At 40.9% G+C, this 19,151-nt stretch overlaps 1 protein-coding gene across 1 annotated transcript in view; it reads left to right on the forward strand.

The window, feature by feature from the left end:
• LOC110127197 (ATP-binding cassette sub-family C member 4-like) overlaps positions 1 to 19,151 on the forward strand; it is a 141,958-nt gene that overhangs the window by 102,199 nt on the left and 20,608 nt on the right. The window contains exons 22-25 of the mRNA XM_020877307.2: positions 5,233 to 5,352; positions 6,651 to 6,761; positions 9,165 to 9,265; positions 10,339 to 10,530. Of these exons, the coding sequence (XP_020732966.2) occupies positions 5,233 to 5,352; positions 6,651 to 6,761; positions 9,165 to 9,265; positions 10,339 to 10,530 (524 nt within the window). The remainder of the gene's footprint in view (positions 1 to 5,232; positions 5,353 to 6,650; positions 6,762 to 9,164; positions 9,266 to 10,338; positions 10,531 to 19,151) is intronic.

A 19,151-nucleotide genomic window follows, 5' to 3' on the forward strand; every position in this document is an offset into this window, starting at 1 on the left:
TTGCAGCTTTTCATTTTAGTACAGTGATTACGAATGTGAGTACCACGAGGATAGGAACTGTTTTTATTTTGTTCATGACATGCTTCCTAATACAGAGCAGAAACTCCATAAACACTTTTCAAAAAAATAAAATGTTTCATCATACTGGAACTAATGTAGAAGGAAACTAGGAGATTCTTCTCTCCCTGAAGTTACTAGAAATGACAAGGAAAGAAAAAGCTCATGAAAGGAAAAGAGGCATCAGGAAATATACTTCCATGTTAGAGGTGATATATCTGAAAAATACATTCTCTCATATACTCCAAAGATGGCAAATAAATTTCAGTTGTTAAATGCTTTGCAAAGATAAGCCCTGTTATTTTTCAGATTTGCTCTTTATCATCGCCAGTATTTGAGTGATGCCACACTGTGGTCTCCCTTTTCCAAAGTTATTCATTTAAATAGATGCTGAAAATAATCCCCTTAGGAGGACACAGGAAAGAGATCCATTTAGTATGCATTTAGTCTATTTTTCCATTCAAGTCCCTAGTTTTAGAATAATGGGGAACACATTTTATGATTAATTATTCCATTATGCAGGTAATCATAGAGGATGAAATAATTCAGAGATTATCTCACTATTAATGCATAAACATATTTCATCAACATTAAAACAAAAAATCATAAGGAAAGTAGGATTGTTACATGTCTTTTCAAAAAGGTATAAAAGGACAGTAGCCAAAAAGCAAGGAAAGATAGATAATTATTGCAAATTCACACCAATTTGACTTTGTGGAAAACAAGCCAAAAAGACAAGCATATTGATCCCATGACTTTTTGTATTTACTAAATGGGGAAAAAATATAAATTTATCAAGATAAAGGAGTTTTGGGTTGTAACATTTGCATATTTTTTAATAATAAACTATTGAGTGACATTTATCCTAAGTATTTGCATAAAGGATAGTGTCATTTTTGTAAAAGCTATAAAAAATTTAACTGTTCAAGAGAATCAGCTGACCTCCCATGAGGTCTGGTCTTGTGAGGTGTTCGGATGGATGGGGAGCAGTAGAGTCCAGGTGTGTGTGATGTCCTGCTCATGTGACCTTGGTAGGATGGTAGGACCTGGGGAGGCAGAAGAGGAAGTGATGAACTCCATCCAGTCTTCTGCGTGGACAAGGTGTCAGATGTTTTATGATCTGAGGCCACCCATGAAACTGAGTCATTCAGCAGTCTTGTTGCAAAGCAGGTGTCTGGTACATTCAAAGAGGGATTGTCCCAGAAGGAACATGTGACTGAGATTTATGCTTGGAGAATGTGCCACTTCCTTTTGTATGGAAATGGAAAAAGGTACCTCCTGAGGCTTTTTCAAGGAGCAGTACAGGATTTTCTCAGTGTTTGATCTGGAGAGTCTGAGAATTTTGGCCCTATCCCTGTGAATATTGGCGTTTATTGCACTCTAACAGGCTGCCACAATATTAGACAATAAATTCAACCCAACCCAAGTACTCTTTCCTCCATACCCCAGATAACCAAATATGGTGGCCAGTTGATTAGAGCTATTTAAATTTTCTCTCTAGGTGATGAGTCTGTGCCATAAATACTGCCACTGTTTTCTTTAAATAGTAACTGATAGTAAAAAAAAAAAAAGTCACTGCTGAGGAACCAGCAAAAAGAAAGACACCCAGTTGCTTTCTTCAATTGCATAAGCTTGCTTCATCCTTGTACTCTGAAGGACTACTGGCATCTTGAGGTTTATTTTCAGATCCAAGTGCCTAGCTGCCTCTGGAAACTTAGCTTAATTTTTGTCATCTTAATGACACATCTACAGCTGATTATAATTTTTATTTTTTTGCACATTTTTACAAAGGTAAGCACAACAATGATCAGTCATGGAGAAGTACATAAAACTAAATGATGCTTAGCTGAATTTTTCTAGCCAACTCTTTCCATTTGGCAGTGCCTGAATGATGAAGCCATATCCGAATTCTATCTGAAAATGTTCTGTGGTCAACTAGCAGTGTCTGCCATGGTCGTCACTAGAGAAGGGTTAGCAGGTGTGTCACATATATGCAGACCATGACTCCTCAAGTCTGCTGTTTTAAGGGGTTCTCATGCCAGATTCCCAGGGACTTTGTTCACCTGAAGGTATTTAGTAAGATGTGCAGTCATGGCTAAGACTATTGGATATTAGTTGAGTAAGATTTTGAGGTTTTTTGAACATAAATGGCAGAGTCTGGAGAAAAATGCATATAGTCACACATGAGTGTCCTTAACCCTTCTCCTTCTGAGACAGTGCAGCTGTGACTAAAAACACGGCTTTGGGAATAAGACAGAGTTGTGTCTGACACCCAGCTCACCACTGAACAGTGAGTGTTCTTAGTCCCTCAGTCTCAGGGTCCTTATGAGGATTTCTTGAGTGAGTGCTTATAAAGTACTTGTTGGCCATTTCCAAAGGCATAGAGGCTTGAACATGAGGGAATTAAGAACACAGTAAGCAGGTCTCAGGAAGCGTGAATGATGACCTGCAACAAGAAAGTCAGCCCTGGGTCTTTGCATGCAGTTCCTCCTGCCAGGGAAGATCAGCAGTCCTTGTGGGGTGTGTCCCCAAGTATCCCCAAGGTTGTGGAAAACACAGCTGTCAGTCATGTAAATAGTAAGATGACACCCGTCTGTGACTGTGGACTGACACCATGGCTGTGACCTAGTCTTCTTCAGGACAGTGAGCTCAGTTCTTCTGGGAAAAGAGGATGTAACATTGGGCAAGACAAGACCAGAGCCTTCACATTCTCTTTTCCCTGTACTAGTTAATTTTCTTTGCAGATCCTCTGTTTCACTCATCCTGGCTTCCTGCTTAGCCCTAGTGGGATTTTAAACAAGCAGGATGATTTTTCACAGGTCAGCATTCCCTCTGGCCCACTGTAACTTTTGGGTATGAGGTGAGGTAGGTGATGGGGTATTTGGCTTCCCTGGTGCTGAGATGACACCTGGTTTCTAAAGTCAACCCTACTCTCCATCCCTGCTGGAGAGAATCAGCTGCACTTTGATCTCCTGATGAGGGAAGCAGGTGAGGGAGGCCACACTGATGAGTTCATTCCAGGACTCTCCCTGGGAGAACAGGCATGTCTACTTCCTCCTCAGAAGCTTTGTCTGTGATGAATAGTGTTGATGTCACAACATTTGCTCTGGGAATGAAAGTGTGGTTCTGGTGAGTGTTCAACACTCTCTGAAACTGGGTTCTCTGCATCAGTACACTGAGCCCTGGAATTCATCTGCATCATCCCTGTGTGTACCATGTGTCCAGATGGGCTGATTTTCTGGGGTCTGATTGGAACACCTGCTGGGGGTCCAGAAAAGGCCTGAACAGAGCTCCAGCCCTTCTTATCTGGACCAGGAGCTTAGTCTGTGTTCATGTTGCTGTCTTTAAAGTATAAAGTTAAAGGAAGCTAAAATAAATAAAAGTTTAGGGTCACTCAATAGAATGAAGAGAGAGAACAGTGTGGATGCTGAAGTAAGACCACAGACATGCCCTTGGACAGTCAGAAGCACCAGCAAATCACTTTAGGCTCTTTGCCTGAGTTAGATTCAAGGAGAAATGTTAGATCAAGTCCTGGTTCAAAGAAGGTTTTTTCCTTGAAGGAATATTACACCTGAGGGCGTCTAACAGTTAGGGTTCCTGGTCACATGTCCCAGTCAGGAAGTAGCCCCAGGGCTGAGTGGATGGTCAGCTGGCCCCCAGCCCAGGCTGTCCTTCCCCAGCCCAGGGCTTCCCACCCCCTCTGAGCCCCAGTGTCTCACAGGAGGAAGCCTGTTCCTTCCTTGCTAGTAGAACCAGTGACACTAGGCGGAAGAAGAGGTTCTGTGTCTTTGCCCGTCTGTACCTCAGCCCACCCCTGACACACACCTGCAGTGCCTGTGTGCCTGTCAGTAGTGGCTGAACCGTCACCCACACAGGCATTCAGGTGCTGGATTAAGGAGTGAGGACTTGAAAATAATTTGGAGATTTGCCCTTGATTCTTTTTCCCCATCATTTTATAAAGTCTCTGTAGCCTCCTATAAGATAAGTGATGTTCACTTCCCCTAAATATCCAGGTTTTACTAACAGGTCTTCTCTAGGAGATGCACAGGTAACAAAGTGATGTCAGTATTTCCTGCTGATAAAACACAAGTTCTCTATCACTCATCCCAGACAGAAGTCACAGGCTCACTATCTGCCCCTGACAACAGCAGGTTACAGCCTTGTCCATGGTGGGAATGAGACCATAAGGGGTCATCACTGGCCAGCAGCCTGCAGCCTACCTGTTCCCTGATGTGCAGGAGCCTGACCCTGGTACTCACAGTCAGTTGTGCTCTTAGAGAAGATGGAGGGAAATGGATGACCAGTGATATGACACTAGACCCCAAACCCACATGAGATCATTCAAGACAATAGCCTCTAAGGCCACTGTCCGATTCTAAAAGGGTGATATGAGTGTCACAGCTGCAGTGACCTCCAAACACCAGGACAGGTATCCAGCAGGCAGATATAAAAACATCCATCAGGTTCCCAGAGCAGAAGTCAAGACTTTTCAAAGACCCCTTGTCTGCCAGGTCCTGTGGGCACAAGGGTGGTGCAGAACCAGATGCTCCATGACCCGCATCCTGGTGCAGATGCAGGGAGAGCCCCAGGATGGGGCAGACAGCAGACTGTTCTCTCTCCTTTCTCATCTCACCCTGTCCTGTGTCTGGCTCGGGTCCAGGATGGGGATGTACTGACTCTATCCCAGCCCTTAGGCTAATCATCTAAGGTGGAGACAAAACACAGGTAGCTCATCAAAATTCAGGGTGGTGAGTGCTCTCACAGAGAATTAAATTTTAAAATTCCACTGACTCAAATATTTGTGAACAGTAATTTCCACCCAGAGGGATGTCAGGGAAGAATAAGGAGGGAGGCCTTATTTGAGGAGAACCAACTGAATGAGTTAGCAAAGAATTTCATTGTCTAACTCTAACTCCAGTTTGAATGTGGTCCAATATGGTTTCAAAACATATCTTTGATTTCCAGGTTGTTAAAGTGAAGCTTGCTTTAAGCAAGAGTTTGAGGGTTCTCGTAGAGAAACCTCTTGAGAAATGATGTCATTTTTCCTCCCCCAGGCAGCCCGCCAGGAAGCCCCAGGTGTGCCGTTTGGCAGGATGTGTGACCACAGAGCCTGGGAGGCAGTGGGTTTTCTTGCATCCAGCCTCCCTGACTTTCTCTGTTATGTGTCTTCCGCAGCTCGGAGCCCGGTGTTTTCCCACTTAGCATCTTCTCTCCAAGGACTCTGGAGCATCCGGGCGTACAAAGCTGAACAGAGGTTTCAGGAAGTGTTTGATGCACACCAGGATTTGCACTCAGGTCTGTATGTTTCTGGAGATGATTTCTAAGGATGGAATGTGCTGCCTTCTGAGGCTGACTCCGTCTCGGGTGGCCTTGCTGGCCCACACCTCTCTCTGTGCTGCCCCTCATCCCCCTCTGCACACCTGCCTCCCCCACCCCTTCCTCTCAGCATCCTCTGTGTGCTCCTCTATTCCCCTGTCACACCCCTACTTTCCTCCCCCTTACGGCCTTGTATTGTCCAATTGTCACCACGTCTTATGGTTTTGTCTCTTTAGGACAGGAGTCAATGAACATTTTTTTGCAGAGAGCCAGACAGTAAACATGGTAGCTTTGTGTGCTGTGTGGTCTCTGTTGCAACTACTCACCTTTCATGTTGTAGCATGAAGACAGACAAAGGGACTATATCAGCAAATGGCCCTAGCTGTGTTCCAACAAAACTTTATTTTCAGAACCACATGGTGGATTATTCCTGGCCCCCAGACTCTAGTTTGCCAACTTTCTTTTCAGAGCATGCAGAGTGGCAGGCGTGATTGAGGCAAATCATTTCCTGATTTGTTGCTCACTTGATAGAAAGAAATTATTTTTTTGTGTGTCAGTGAAATATTTTCCCTAGGTGGTGATTTCAGAATATGCTCTAGGTCTGTAAGATCCTGCCTCATCTTTAAACTCTTTATTGCATTTTTCAAGATAAGGTATCATTTTGAAAGCCATGGGCAGATCCTTTTAGCTGATGGTCATTTTAGATACTGGCTCCCTGGAGAAGGAAATGGCAACCCACTCCAGTATCCTTGCCTGGAGAATCCCATGGACAGAGGAGCCTGGCAGGCTACAGTCCATGGGGTCACAAAGAGTCGGTCATGACTGAGCGACTAAGCACACGTAAGATTATGTGTAGGGCCCTATAGCAAGTGCTAAAGATGCTGTAAACAGAGTGAACTGTGCTGTCTACTGTCAGAGAGCTGGGAACAGTAGACCATATGATAGGATGATTCATATTGAGCCCCAGCACTGCAGGAAACACACCAATGAGACCATTTTTCCATCTTCTTTATGACTATAATATTTCTGTTTATAACCTGTGGGTTGAAATTTTCAGTGCGTGCTTTCCACGAAGCCCCTGGAGTGATTCCTATGTGTCCTATACATTGTCTGGTATCAGAACCTAGCTTTCTGGATCTTCAGGCTCCTTGGTTCTGTAACTTTGCTGTCCTACCTTGTGTAAAAACCTTCTGTAGCTTAACTGAGAGAAGTGTCCTCCCTCGCTCGAAGCAGCTAACATGATATTTCTACTTGTTTATTGTGGTTCACAAATCCAGAGGCTTGGTTCTTGCTTTTGACCACATTTCAATGGTTCGCCGTGCGTCTGGATGTCATCTGTGCCGTCTTTTTCATTATCATTTGTTTTGGGTCCCTGATGCTGGCAAAAAGTAAGTACAGATGTGAATAACTGTTTGTGGTATGGTTATAATTTATACCTGCATTAAGTTGTTAAATTGAACTCTTGCCACTTTGTCTGACATCATATACCCTTTGTTTCTAATGAGTTGTATTAAAATGTTTGCAGCATTTCATTCCACAGTGAGTTATTTGGGTCTTGATGAGACCTTTTATCCCTTTATCTTTCTTTGAATGAGTTGAGGTTTATGCATCTGTAGCAGGCAGACTTCTGAACATTCTGGGTAGTGTCCTGTAGTTGGGGAAGAGAGAACCAAGTTTACAATTAAGTTTTTTCTCCAGTTTAGGGCTTTAGGTTTTAGCTCTAGGTCTACTCAGATCTCTTGGTTGTAGGTGCCTGGTACACTGGAGTGGGAAGATATTCTGTAGGATAGAACACTATCCTCATGACTATGTGGGTACCAGATGAGCAGATGTTGGTGTGAGTGGCATGAATTCACCATCTGTAATTGCTCCATAGTAACAAAACTGAATCACAGTTTTTAATAATGGAAAAATGAAAGTAGTATTTAGATTTGAAAGCAGAGGCTCTTAGAACCCTTGTTTTTTGTGATTTATTCCTATAGCTGTGCTTTCCTTTGAAAGTGTTGGATAATAGTTCTCAAAACCATATGACCAAAGTTTGAATGATGCCATTATTTCTCACCTGTATGATGCTGTCAAGTGTGCCTCAATCCTCTTGGGATTAATGAACTAATAGTCTTTATGAATTCACAAATAGTGAAGGACAGGGAAGCCTGGTATGCTGCAGTCCATGGGGTCACAAAGAAATGGACATGACTTAGAGACTGAACAACAACATGAATTTATAATGAGGTTTTTGTTTGTTTGCTTTTTTCCCATTGTATCATGGTCTCAATCAACACATAGTAAAAGTATAAGTAATATACTACCATTATATGCAAAGGATTCAAATATTATAAAGGAGTCTTTCTGATGAAAGGACAGAAGGAGCCTGGTTTGGAGTTAAGAATGGGACTGAGTTGTCTCTTCAGCAAGTTATATTGTGAAAGTTGGACAGCTATATGTCAATCAATGAAGTTTGAACACACCTTCACACCCTTCACAAAAATAAACTCAAAATGGCTTAAAAACTTAAACATAACACATGACAGCATAATACTCCTGGAAGAGAACATATGCAAAACAAACAGTCTCTGACATAAATTGTACCAATGTTTTCTTAGATCTGTCTCCCAAGATGATATAAATAAAAGCAAGAAAAGCAAATAGGATCTAATCAAACTTACAAGCTTTTGTACAACAAAGGAAACCATAAACAAAACAAAAAGGCAACCTGCAGACTAGGAGAAAATATTTGCAAATGACATGACCTCCAGTGCTTAATTTCCAAAATGTGCAAACAGCTCATATAACTCAGTAACTATCAAGCTAATTAAAAAATGGACAGAAGACTTAAATAGACCTTTCTCCAAAGAAGACACAGATAACCAAGAGGCATGTGAAAAGATGCTTATCATTGCTAACTATTAGAAAGATGCAAAGCAAAATTACAAAGAGGTACCACTCCACACCAGTCAGAATGGCCATCATTGAAAAGATTACAAATAGTAAAAACTGAAGAGAACGTGGAGGGAAGGGAACCCTCCCACTCTGTTGCTGGGAATGTAAGCTGGTACAGTCACTATGGAAAACAGTATGGAGGTTTCTCAAAACACTGAAAAGAGAGTTGTCATATGACCCAGCAGTTCCACTCCTGGGCATATATCAGAAGAAAACTATAATTCAAAAAGATATATCCATCCCTATGTTTACAGCAGCACTATTCACAATAGCCATGCCATGGAAACTATCTAAATATTCATGAGTAGATGAACAGATAGAGTAAGATGTGGTATTTATATACAATGAAATATTGCTTAGCTATTAACAAGAATGAAATAATGTGTTTTCAGCAGCATGGATGGACCTAGAGATTATCATACTATGTGAAGCAAGTCAGATAGAGAAAGACATATGATACTATTTACTTGTGGAATCTAAAATATGACATAATTGAACTTATCTATGAAACAGAACAGACTCACATACATAGAAAACAGACTTCTGGTTGCCAAGAGTGAGGTGAGATGGGGGAGAGATGGACTTTGGAACTTGGGATTAGTAGATGCAGTCTACTATATATGTAGAATGGATAAGCAACAAGGCCCTACTATATAGCACAGGGAACTATATTCAATATCTTCTGATAAACCATAATGGAAAAATATATGAAAATGAATGTACATATAACTGAATCATTTTGCTATACAGCAAAAATGAATGCAACATTGTAACTTAACTATACTTCAATAAAATAAGTTTTTTAAAAAAGATTGGGACTGACTTTATTCCCCTTTCTCTTCCTCATTTAGCTTTGAATCCAGGGCAGTTTGGCATAGTGCTTTCTCTTGCCCTCACATTCACATGGATATTCCAGTGGTGCGTCAGACAAAGTGCTGAAGTTGAGAAAATGGTGATGTTTATCTTGATGTTCTTAGCCTTTTTTAGTCTCCTTGTTATTAAATGGCATAAAAGTAGTTCTTATGTAAAATGTTAGACTTGTTATTTTTACATTGTGGGTAATAGTTTTTTAGATCCTTCCTCCATCTGTTAAAAATGAATATAAAATAAAATGTATACATTTTTTCTCAGTCTTATGTGTACCATGTCAACAGGCTTTATATTCATCACAAGATGTCTTCAAAAATAATAAATGTCTCTGTACCAGAGAGGCCCTGAAATCCTGGGAAGGATATAAGTTAATTTCTTAAGGACTAGTCTATTTTTGTTCCTTAATGGGTAATTCCTCATTTTTGGTAAAAGTAGAATTTAAAATTTTAAAGTTAGTTGTTTAATTAATTGGTATTTCCACACCCGCCTCCATGTTAGCATTCATTTTTGTATGTACTGAACACCTGAATTTGATGGTGTCGCTTCTTTTGGGTAGGATAAACTCCCTCTCAGAATGTGCTATCAGAAGTATCAAGTTATGGTTGTTAAGGAGGCCTTAGTGTGTAAATTATGTCCTGTCTTGAATATTTGCACCTTCATCTAAAGGGAGGAAAACAGTAAAAATAAAATCATTCCACTTCTAGCTCCTGATAGAGTAGAAAGTTTGACTTATTATTAAAATGAGGTTTGATGATCTTTCAGATCTACTCATCCTTAGCACACGGCCCTTCTGAAGCCACGGATTATGTACCGATGTCCATAAATATTCTTTTCTTTGACAAAATTCTCTTGTTTTTTTATTCAGGTATGAAAAGTGAATCAATAAAATCTTACCATTCATCTTTCTATTTCTTTTAGTGTTAATACCATGTTGAAGGAAGTAGCCATAAGCAAGTGTTACAAGAAAATAGCGTATTATCAAAGTCCTCCTTAGATTCCCACTTCTGTCCTTGGAGGATGATAAGACCTGGGATATTCTTAACCATGTAAAAACAGATATCAAGATAAAAAAGCAAAACATCTCATTTACAGTCTCTGAACATGCATAAACCAGACTTTCCATTCCTAACCCACGTGATATCATATGTCTTTCAGATGGTGTCAGCAGAAAGGGTGGTTGAATATATGGAGCTTGAGAAAGAAGCACCCTGGGAATACGAGTATCGTCCGCCACTGGACTGGCCCCATGAAGGAGAGCTTGCCTTTGAGGACGTGAACTTCAGGCATACCTTAGATGGGCCTCTGGTATTGAAGGATCTGACAGAATGCACCGACTCAAAAGAAAAGGTTTGTTTACACCATTTGCCTCTTTAAAATCCAGCTAAAGATTTAGCAACATCTGCTGTTGGCTTCCTTGTCAGTGTATCAGGGAGACTCTGTTTCTCTGTGGATGTGGATTAGATCAGTGACATTGTTGGGAGTCTTTCCTAGAAACTAACCATGGACTGGGGATCTCAGCATTTCCTTCCCCGTGTCATGAGCTGTTCAAGGTGGTTAGTAGATTCTGGGCTCCTGAGCTGAACTTAACCTGACCTGGGATACTATATGTCGGGGGTCTGCAACCTCTGGGATCTAATACCTGATGATCTGAAGTGGATTTGAGATAATAATAATAGAAATAAATTGCACAATAGATGTAATGTGCTTGAATCATCCCAAAATCATCCCCTCCCACCCTCCTACCTCCAGTCTGTAGAAAAATCATCTTCCACAAAACAGGTCTCTGGTGCCAAAAAGACTGGGGACCACTGTGTATATGACACCTGATTACTCTTGCCGACTCTTGGAAGTCAGTCCTAGATCCCTGTCCCTAACCCTCAAATATCTCCTTCCTACCCATCTTTATTCTTTGTATTTCTGAAATCTTCTCATCCTCTGTTATACCCTTCAGTTACAGCCTCCTCCTCTGTCCTTTGGTCTTTTCTGTAGACTTGTCCTCCACTCACCCACACTGAGCTGTCATCCCCCTGACCTCCCACCCACAAGCTGCTTCTTTCTTTAGCGCAGGTCTGGTCCTTACTGGCCTGGGCAAACTGCTTCTGGAACCCCAGTGCAATCCTAGGTCCACTCCAAATAGGGATGGTATGGCTAGCTTGGGGCCATCAGAGAAGAGTCTAGAATCATGACTCAGAGGTGAGGAACCAGAGTCCCCAGCTGGAGGTAGGGCCCAGAGACACGCTCAAAGTTGCTGAAAGCAAATTGAATGGAGCAGGGGAAGATCCTTGTGGGAGACAGCAGAGAGATCCTGCCAATGTCCATGTCTTTTGGTGATGTTCCTTCTACACTCAGTCGAGGCCCTTGCCTGGGACCAGGGCAGAGTTTTAAAAAAGACAATGAACTAGAACAGACAAGGTGATAGGAAGTTCCACCTACCTCTCCTGCCTTGAGTCCTAACATACACATACCCCCTATACTCAGGTCACATATAGATCCCCCCAAAGCACTGAATCCTCCCACTTCCAGGGTGCATGCTTACCCTATACCTCAGAGACCCTTCCCTTCTATCATCTGGATAGTGGATATCTCCTCAGTTTCTCAGTCAACATTAATGCATCTGCCTCTTTAAGCCCCTCTATGCTTCCACAGAATCTTATGTAATCTTTTAAGATAGCATATATGGTACATTTGTGTTCATAGCTGTTCATAGCTGCCAAAATTGGAAGCAACTGAAATGTTCATGTTGAAAGTGAGTGGATAAACAAAATGTATGATATCCTTAAAATGAAATATTATTCAGCCTTAAAAGAAGAAGACTCTGACCCATGGATGAACCCTGAGAACATCATGATATATGAAACAAGCCATATGTGAATACTGTATGATTCTACTTATATGAGGTTCCTACAGTGGTCAAATTCATGAAGACAGGAAGTAGGATGGTGGTCTCCAGGGATGGGGGAGGAGCAATAGGGAGTTGTGGTTTAATGGGTATAAAATTTCAGTTTTTAAAGGCAAAAAAATATTCTGGAAGTTGGCTACAAAACAATGTGAATGTACTTAACACTAAATCATCCACTTAAAATGGTTAAGCTGGTAAATTTTATATTATGTAAAATTTACTACATTTAAATAAAGGTAGCATCTATGGCATGCTTTATAATTTTGGGTCTGTATCTCGAAGAACTCTGAGGCTTCTTAAGATCAGGGAGCATCTGGTTGTCATCTTTGTTCCTCAGAAAGTGGCATTCTGCAGGGCACACAGAGGGTGCTGGGGAACTTAACACAGGTGTGAGCAACCAGTAACCAAAACACACACACAAGACAACTTGTAAACAACTGATTACCTAGAATGTTAAATATTTAAATAACCACTCTATAACTCTCCACCACAGACCTATCTAGTGGACTATAACCATTATTTAATGACTGATACTCTTGAGACATGAAAGAATAAATAATCAACTCAATATCCAAATGATCCCCAGGGAGCAGCTTCATGGCAAAAGCCAGCTCCCAATTATTTCCAGTTCCCTTGTAGGTCAGAAAAGAAGTGAGGCCTGCAGTCTAAGTGAGGTTAATGGAAAGACATTAATCTCAGCTCTTGATAAAATCCTGTCCCTGATAGCACCGTAGGCTTGTCAGTGTTTGTCAGTAGACAATGTGTCTGTCAGATTTCCCATTGTACAAAATTCTGTTAATTTGTACTAATCCTAAATTTCCTCAGAAGCCAAAAATATGAATTGTCATTATATGAAACTCTGTAGTACAACTTAGGAACATAGCAGACTTGTATTCTTCCATCTTAAATTTCCCAAATCATAGGATTACCTAAGATTCTAAAATGTTTGAGAGAAAATTAAACTTGCACAGTTTTAATAACTATGATAATGTGACTTTTGATCTGTGTCTTGGTCCACTCAGCGTCACTATTCGTTTCTTCTTGTTTTTTTTTTTTTTTACCATTAGTTTCATTTCTCTGTTGGGAGATTACACCTGGGTAGTGTGTTCATGAAGCCATTTCACTTCACAGTTGTTAACCCCCAGTTTGCTGCTGCTGCTGCTAAATTGCTTCAGTCATGTCCGACTCTGTGCGACCCCATAGACGGCAGCCTACCAGGCTCCCCCATCCCTGGGATTCTCCAGGCAAGAACACTGGAGTGGGTTGCCATCCTTCTCCAGTGCATGAAAGTGAAAAGTGAAAGGTCGCTCAGTCCTGTCTGACTCTTAGCGACCCCATGAACTGTAGCCTACCAGGCTACTCCGTCCATGGGATTTTCCAGGCAAGAGTACCGGAGTGGGTTGCCATTGCCTTCTCCAAACCCCGTTTACACTCCTGCTTACTTGTCCCAGGCCCCATCACTCCAGGACACTGCTTTGGTGTGGAATTTGATTGGGAGAGGTAGCTGTGGGGGGTTGGGGGAAAGAGGGATGTGGGAGTGAGCCAGCCCAGCAGAAGTGGGGCTTTATTCTCTTTCCATTATGTCCTCTGTTGTTCTGATTCCTGGAAGTTAGAGTCAATATGAAAGTGTAGTAGGTACTATGCAGGTTTCTAAATCATGAAAGAAATAGTGAGCAAAAATAAAGAACCAGTATAAGGTAAATGAGGCTTCCCTGATGGCTCAGTTGTAAGAATCTTCCTGCATTGCAGGAGAGCCAGGTTCAATCCCTGGGTTGGGCAGATACCCTGGAGAAGGGAATAGTAATCCAGTCCAGTATTCTTGCCTGGAGAATTCCATAGACAGAGGAGTCTGATGGGCTACAGCCCATGATGTCACAAAGAGTTGGACACGGCTGAGAGACAAACACTTTCTTTCAATTTCATAAGGTAAATAGTACCCTAGGTTTCCTGGTTAGATTCTGAACATGAGGTGTATTTTTCATTTAGAAGATTTTGTGGTTGATTTGATCATTTTGGAGAGTCCTGGGCCATTTTAAAGCATTTTCCAGCTCTGGAGGTAGATTGAGTTCGGTTGTGTTTTGTTTGTTTCTTTGCTGAGAGCTATTTCCTAGATAATTTATTTTTACAGGCACTTATTAGACTTCGCTCTAATGTGCCAAATATTATTTTCCTATCTTTTATCTTTGTTTACATATTATTTTCTCAGCAACCCTTCTCCTCACTCCTAGACTGCCACCTTACATAGGTGGTTTCCTAATTCCTTGTGACTTGGACTGCGGTACAAGCCAGCACCTGCATCTCCTGGGAGCTTCTTAGAAATGCAGAGTCTCAGGCTCACCCAGACCTCTTGACTCAGCATTGCATTTGAATAAGACCTCCCAGTAAAGTCCTTTCTTTTCCATGGGCAGTTTTTGATGAGTGATCACCTGTGATTTCCAAGAAATGTCCTTTGACAATTTGAAGTGGAGCTAATGAATCATCTAAACCCCTGCTGTGGCTGAGCATGAAGCTCTAGAAAGCTCTGTGGCACTTACCTACAGATTTCCTTTTCTGTTCTGCAGATTACACCTTTACATTGTAATTTAATACCATGTGATTCCACTGCATTTATTTGCATCTTTTCATTGAGTCTGTCTTCATCACGGGCAGTTTCCATCCTGCTGTCTGTCCTTTCCCACACCAGCCCCTACAGGGACTGGAGGGATTTCCCACAGGCTCAGCCCTGTCTGGACCTGAAGTCAGAGACAGCCTCACACAGCAGCATATGTGTGCCTCTTTCACCACCTGATGGTATCAGAAATGAGTCTTGCTGCCCCAAGCAGGGCCCAAGGTCTGTTTGGCCTGTTCCCCAGGCACTGTGTACCCCACTTAACTTCAGGTTTCTCTCCAAGCCCAACTATGGGTGCTGTTTGTTCCTGCTGACAGCTGGCCCACCTGACCTCAGGTACCATCTTTATTCAGTGATGTCAGATCTTGTCCCACCCACCACATTATAGGCACCCGTATTGACATTATACTTTAACTCTCTGACTGTAGGATCCCTGTATTAGGCCTGCAAATACACCTCTACCCACTTTCTCTCATCCAGTTAGACAGAAGGACATGATAAGGCTTCAGGCCATCCAGTTGATAAGGAGACCATAGCAGATGGAAAAGGGTCTGGCAGACATGGATTTGAGTCCCACGCTGTAACTAATGGGCTCTGTTATTTCAGGCAGACTAATTTACCTTATAAGCCTCAATCTTTTCTTTTGGAAAATGGAGGTGATAGGACCTTACCTCTAGGGTAGTTGCACACCTTAAAGAAGATAAAAACCTGTGTAACAGCCAGCATGGAGACCAGCACACAGTAAATGCTTAGACAAAGATAGTTCTCATTTTCATAGGATGTAAAATGACCTTAACCACTTACACTGTGTAAAATTTTGTATGTTCTGTGAAAATGAAGGGTTGGCCATTGCAATTATATTTATAGCTGTAGGATCTATCTACTGTATCTGTCTCTCTGTTCAGGTTTTCATATACCTAGAGAATATAATAATAGATCTTTCATACATTTCTCCACCCTCAGTTAAAAATTTCAGCCCCCTGTGAAAACCTCTTTTACAAAGGACACCACAGATGATACAAATAATAAAAGAAAATCCAATACAGATCCTGTTGACAATGCACACAGTTTGATTTTGATAGACAAGAAAATGACTCTATTAGCTTTGTAAGATGAAGGTGGTCATGATTTTTTTTTTTTAAGGTGGTCATGATTTTTATAGAAGTTTGGAAAAAGATATAGGTTTGGGAGAAGTCTACATGAGGAGACAAGTAGAGCATTTTCAAAGAATTAGCCATGTGAGACAGACTTAGTGATGTGTGTTTAGGGTTTCAGCAGGTGAAAATGCATGTGGAAGTCCTTCTGGGAGATGGAATCAGCTTAAACAAAAGCATGCTGCTCTGATTCAGTGAATGAAGAACTAGGCACCTTCAGTGCATTCGGAGAAATGAACTCCCAAGTGTATAAGATATTTTCATGTTCAGCCCTCAGAACTACTGGATGACCCCAAGGAAGCTGACTTGTGAAGATGAAGGATGGAGAGCTTAGTGGGGATGGTTTTGTAGAAGAGATGTCCCAGGGTAGAGTGACAGGCACAGAGCTGGCCTTTGGGAGTTTAATCTGAGAAGTGAGTGCACATGGACCCAAGTTGGCAGATGTGGGAGGCAGGGAGACAGGAGCTGTTGTGCCTCCAACAAGATGTCCTGGGAAAGTGATTTCCCTTTTTTGAAGCAAACCGATGCTGATTGAAACGAAGCTATAAGACCCAGGTTTGTGATGTGCTGGGAAACGAGTGGGAACAGAAATTGGTATGGTACTTCTGGAGGGTAATTTGGCAGTAATGAAGAATATCCTTTAAAAATGTCCATACCTGTTTCTCAGCAATTCACATCTAAGAATTTATCTTAAGGGAATAAGGAAGATTGCTTGTAAAGATTTCACTTCAAGGATATTTAACACATAGTTATATATAATAGCAAAATATTAGAGACTGCCTAAATGTCCACCAAGAGGAGTTTGATAAATAAATGATCATAAGTACTATAATATTATATGGCCATTAAAATAAGTATTTTTATGAAATACTTATTGAAAACATTGTAGTAGTATGTTCATATTAATACCATTTTGTTTAAACAAGCTTGTATCTTTAACACACACACATACAGAGCCAGAAAAAAAGATACATCAACATCTTAGGGATGATTTTAATAGAGTCTGTGGTGATGACAGATGAAAAGCATGTATTTGCTTTTCAGATTCATTTGCACTGATTATGATTAAGAAAAAGGTTTGCTTTGTTTTTTAAAACTTGATATAGCCTGTCACTAAGGTGATGACTTTGGGCCTTAAAATGAGAAACTGAGCCATGAAACATTGCAGAAGTAGCGTCTTCAGGACTTGGCACTATGCTGGACTCAGGAAAGTAAGGTGGGCACTTGAGCCTGGAAAAGAAGTAATGAGAGTAAAGTGGGGGAGTCAGAGGAAGGGGCTTTTTGTGTGGGGCATTGGGTATTGAGTTTGATGTACAAAAAAAGACACAGCTACAAATGTCTTGTCAAGTTGGTGCATTTGTCAGACCAGCTTTGGCCTATTTGGAAAAACCAAAAGGGCAGCTGCAAAGCAGCTAAAATAAGACTATCTTCAAGTGTCTTTGGTATTAGGAATGTAAAACTACTGATATTGGTAATACTCTCCATGAGCAATTGGTAAAAGCCTTTGGTGACCTGGGAAAGACTTCCAGACTATAGTTTAGCTGACTGAATGGTAGAAATAGCTAAAGCAGGATATTCTTTGAGTTACTTCTTTCTTATTCTCCTCACTGGAGTTTGGAGCTCACAGACATTCTCACAGACATAGGCCTTGTCTATGTTCTGATGTCTTTTGATCTACACATGAGAACACCCAGAAATACAGGCATACCTGGTTTTACTGTGCTTCACAGATAGTGCAATTTTTTTTTTTTGGCAAATTGAACATTTGTGGCAACTCTGAGTCAAGCACATCCATCAACACTATTTTTCCTATAGCATTTGCTCATTTTATATCTCTTTGTTGCATTTTTGTAATTCTCAATATTTCAAACTTTTTCATAATTATTATATTTTTTATGACTTGTGATCAGTGATCTTTGATGTTACTACTACAGGTTTTTTTGAAAGCTCAGATACTGGTTAGCATTTTTAGAAATAAAGTATTTTTTAATTAAGATATGTACACTGTTCTTTTAAGACATAATGCAATTGCACATATAACAGATTATAATGTTGCATAAGCATGATTTTTATATGCATGGGGAAACCAAAAATGTCATGTGAGTTGCTTTATTGTGATACTTAGTTAATTGCAGTCATCTAGAATTGAACCTGCAATATTGCCCAGGTCAGCCTGTACCCAAACACATGAGCTGTGTATACATGTACTAGAGCCTGCCTACATGCAGAAAATGGCCCATCTGTATTATATAAGTTAGAACTTATTATAAAGTAGAAGGTGGCTTCAAAGATAAATCAACTAAAGCTACTTTTCTTACATGTAATCTCTATAAACTTTTTTTTTCAAACTTTTCTTTTTTTTTTCATTTATTTTTATTAGTTGGAGGCCAATTACTTTACAATATTGTAGTGGTTTTTGTCATACATTGACACGAATCAGCCATGGATTTACATGTATTCCCCATCCCTATCCCGCCTCCCATCTCCACCCGATCCCTCCAGGTCTTCCCAGTGCACCAGGTCCGAGCACTTGTCTCATGCATCCAACCTGGGCTGGTGATCTGTTTCACCCTAGATAATATACATGTTTCAATGCTGTTCTCTTAAAACATCCCACCCTCGCCTTCTCCCACAGAGTCCAAAAGTCTGTTCTATACATCTGTGTCTCTTTTTTTGTTTTGCATATAGGGTTATCGATACCATCTTTCTAAATTCCATATATATGTGTTAGTATACTGTAATGGTTTTTATCTTTCTGGCTTACTTCGCTCTGTATAATGGGCTCCAGTTTCATCCATCTCATTAGAACTGATTCAAATGAATTCTTTTTAATGGCTGAGTAATATTCCATGGTGTATATATACCACAGATTCCTTATCCATTCGTCTGCTGATGGGCATGCTTCCATGTCCTGGCTATTATAAACAGTGCTGAGATGAACATTGGGGCGCACGTGTCTCTTTCAGATCTGGTTTCCTTGGTGTGTATACCCAGAAGTGGGATTGCTGGGTCATATGGCAGTTCTATTCCCAGTTTTTTAAAAAATCTCCACACTGTTTTCCATAGCGGCTGTACTGGTTTGCATTCCCGCCAACAGTGTAAGAGGGTTCCCTTTTCTCCACACCCTCTCCAGCATTTATTGCTTGTAGACTTTTGGATAGCAGCCATCCTGACTGGCGTGTAATGGTACCTCATTGTGGTTTTGATTTGCATTTCTCTGATAATATATAAACTCTTTTTTGAACTACAATTATTGATTTTACAGATTAAGCTTTGGAAACTTGGAAATATTCAAATGAGAAAGTAT

The sequence above is a fragment of the Odocoileus virginianus genome, chromosome 8, assembly GCF_023699985.2.
Source record: "Odocoileus virginianus isolate 20LAN1187 ecotype Illinois chromosome 8, Ovbor_1.2, whole genome shotgun sequence".
In the NCBI taxonomy this organism is placed as follows: domain Eukaryota; kingdom Metazoa; phylum Chordata; class Mammalia; order Artiodactyla; family Cervidae; genus Odocoileus; species Odocoileus virginianus.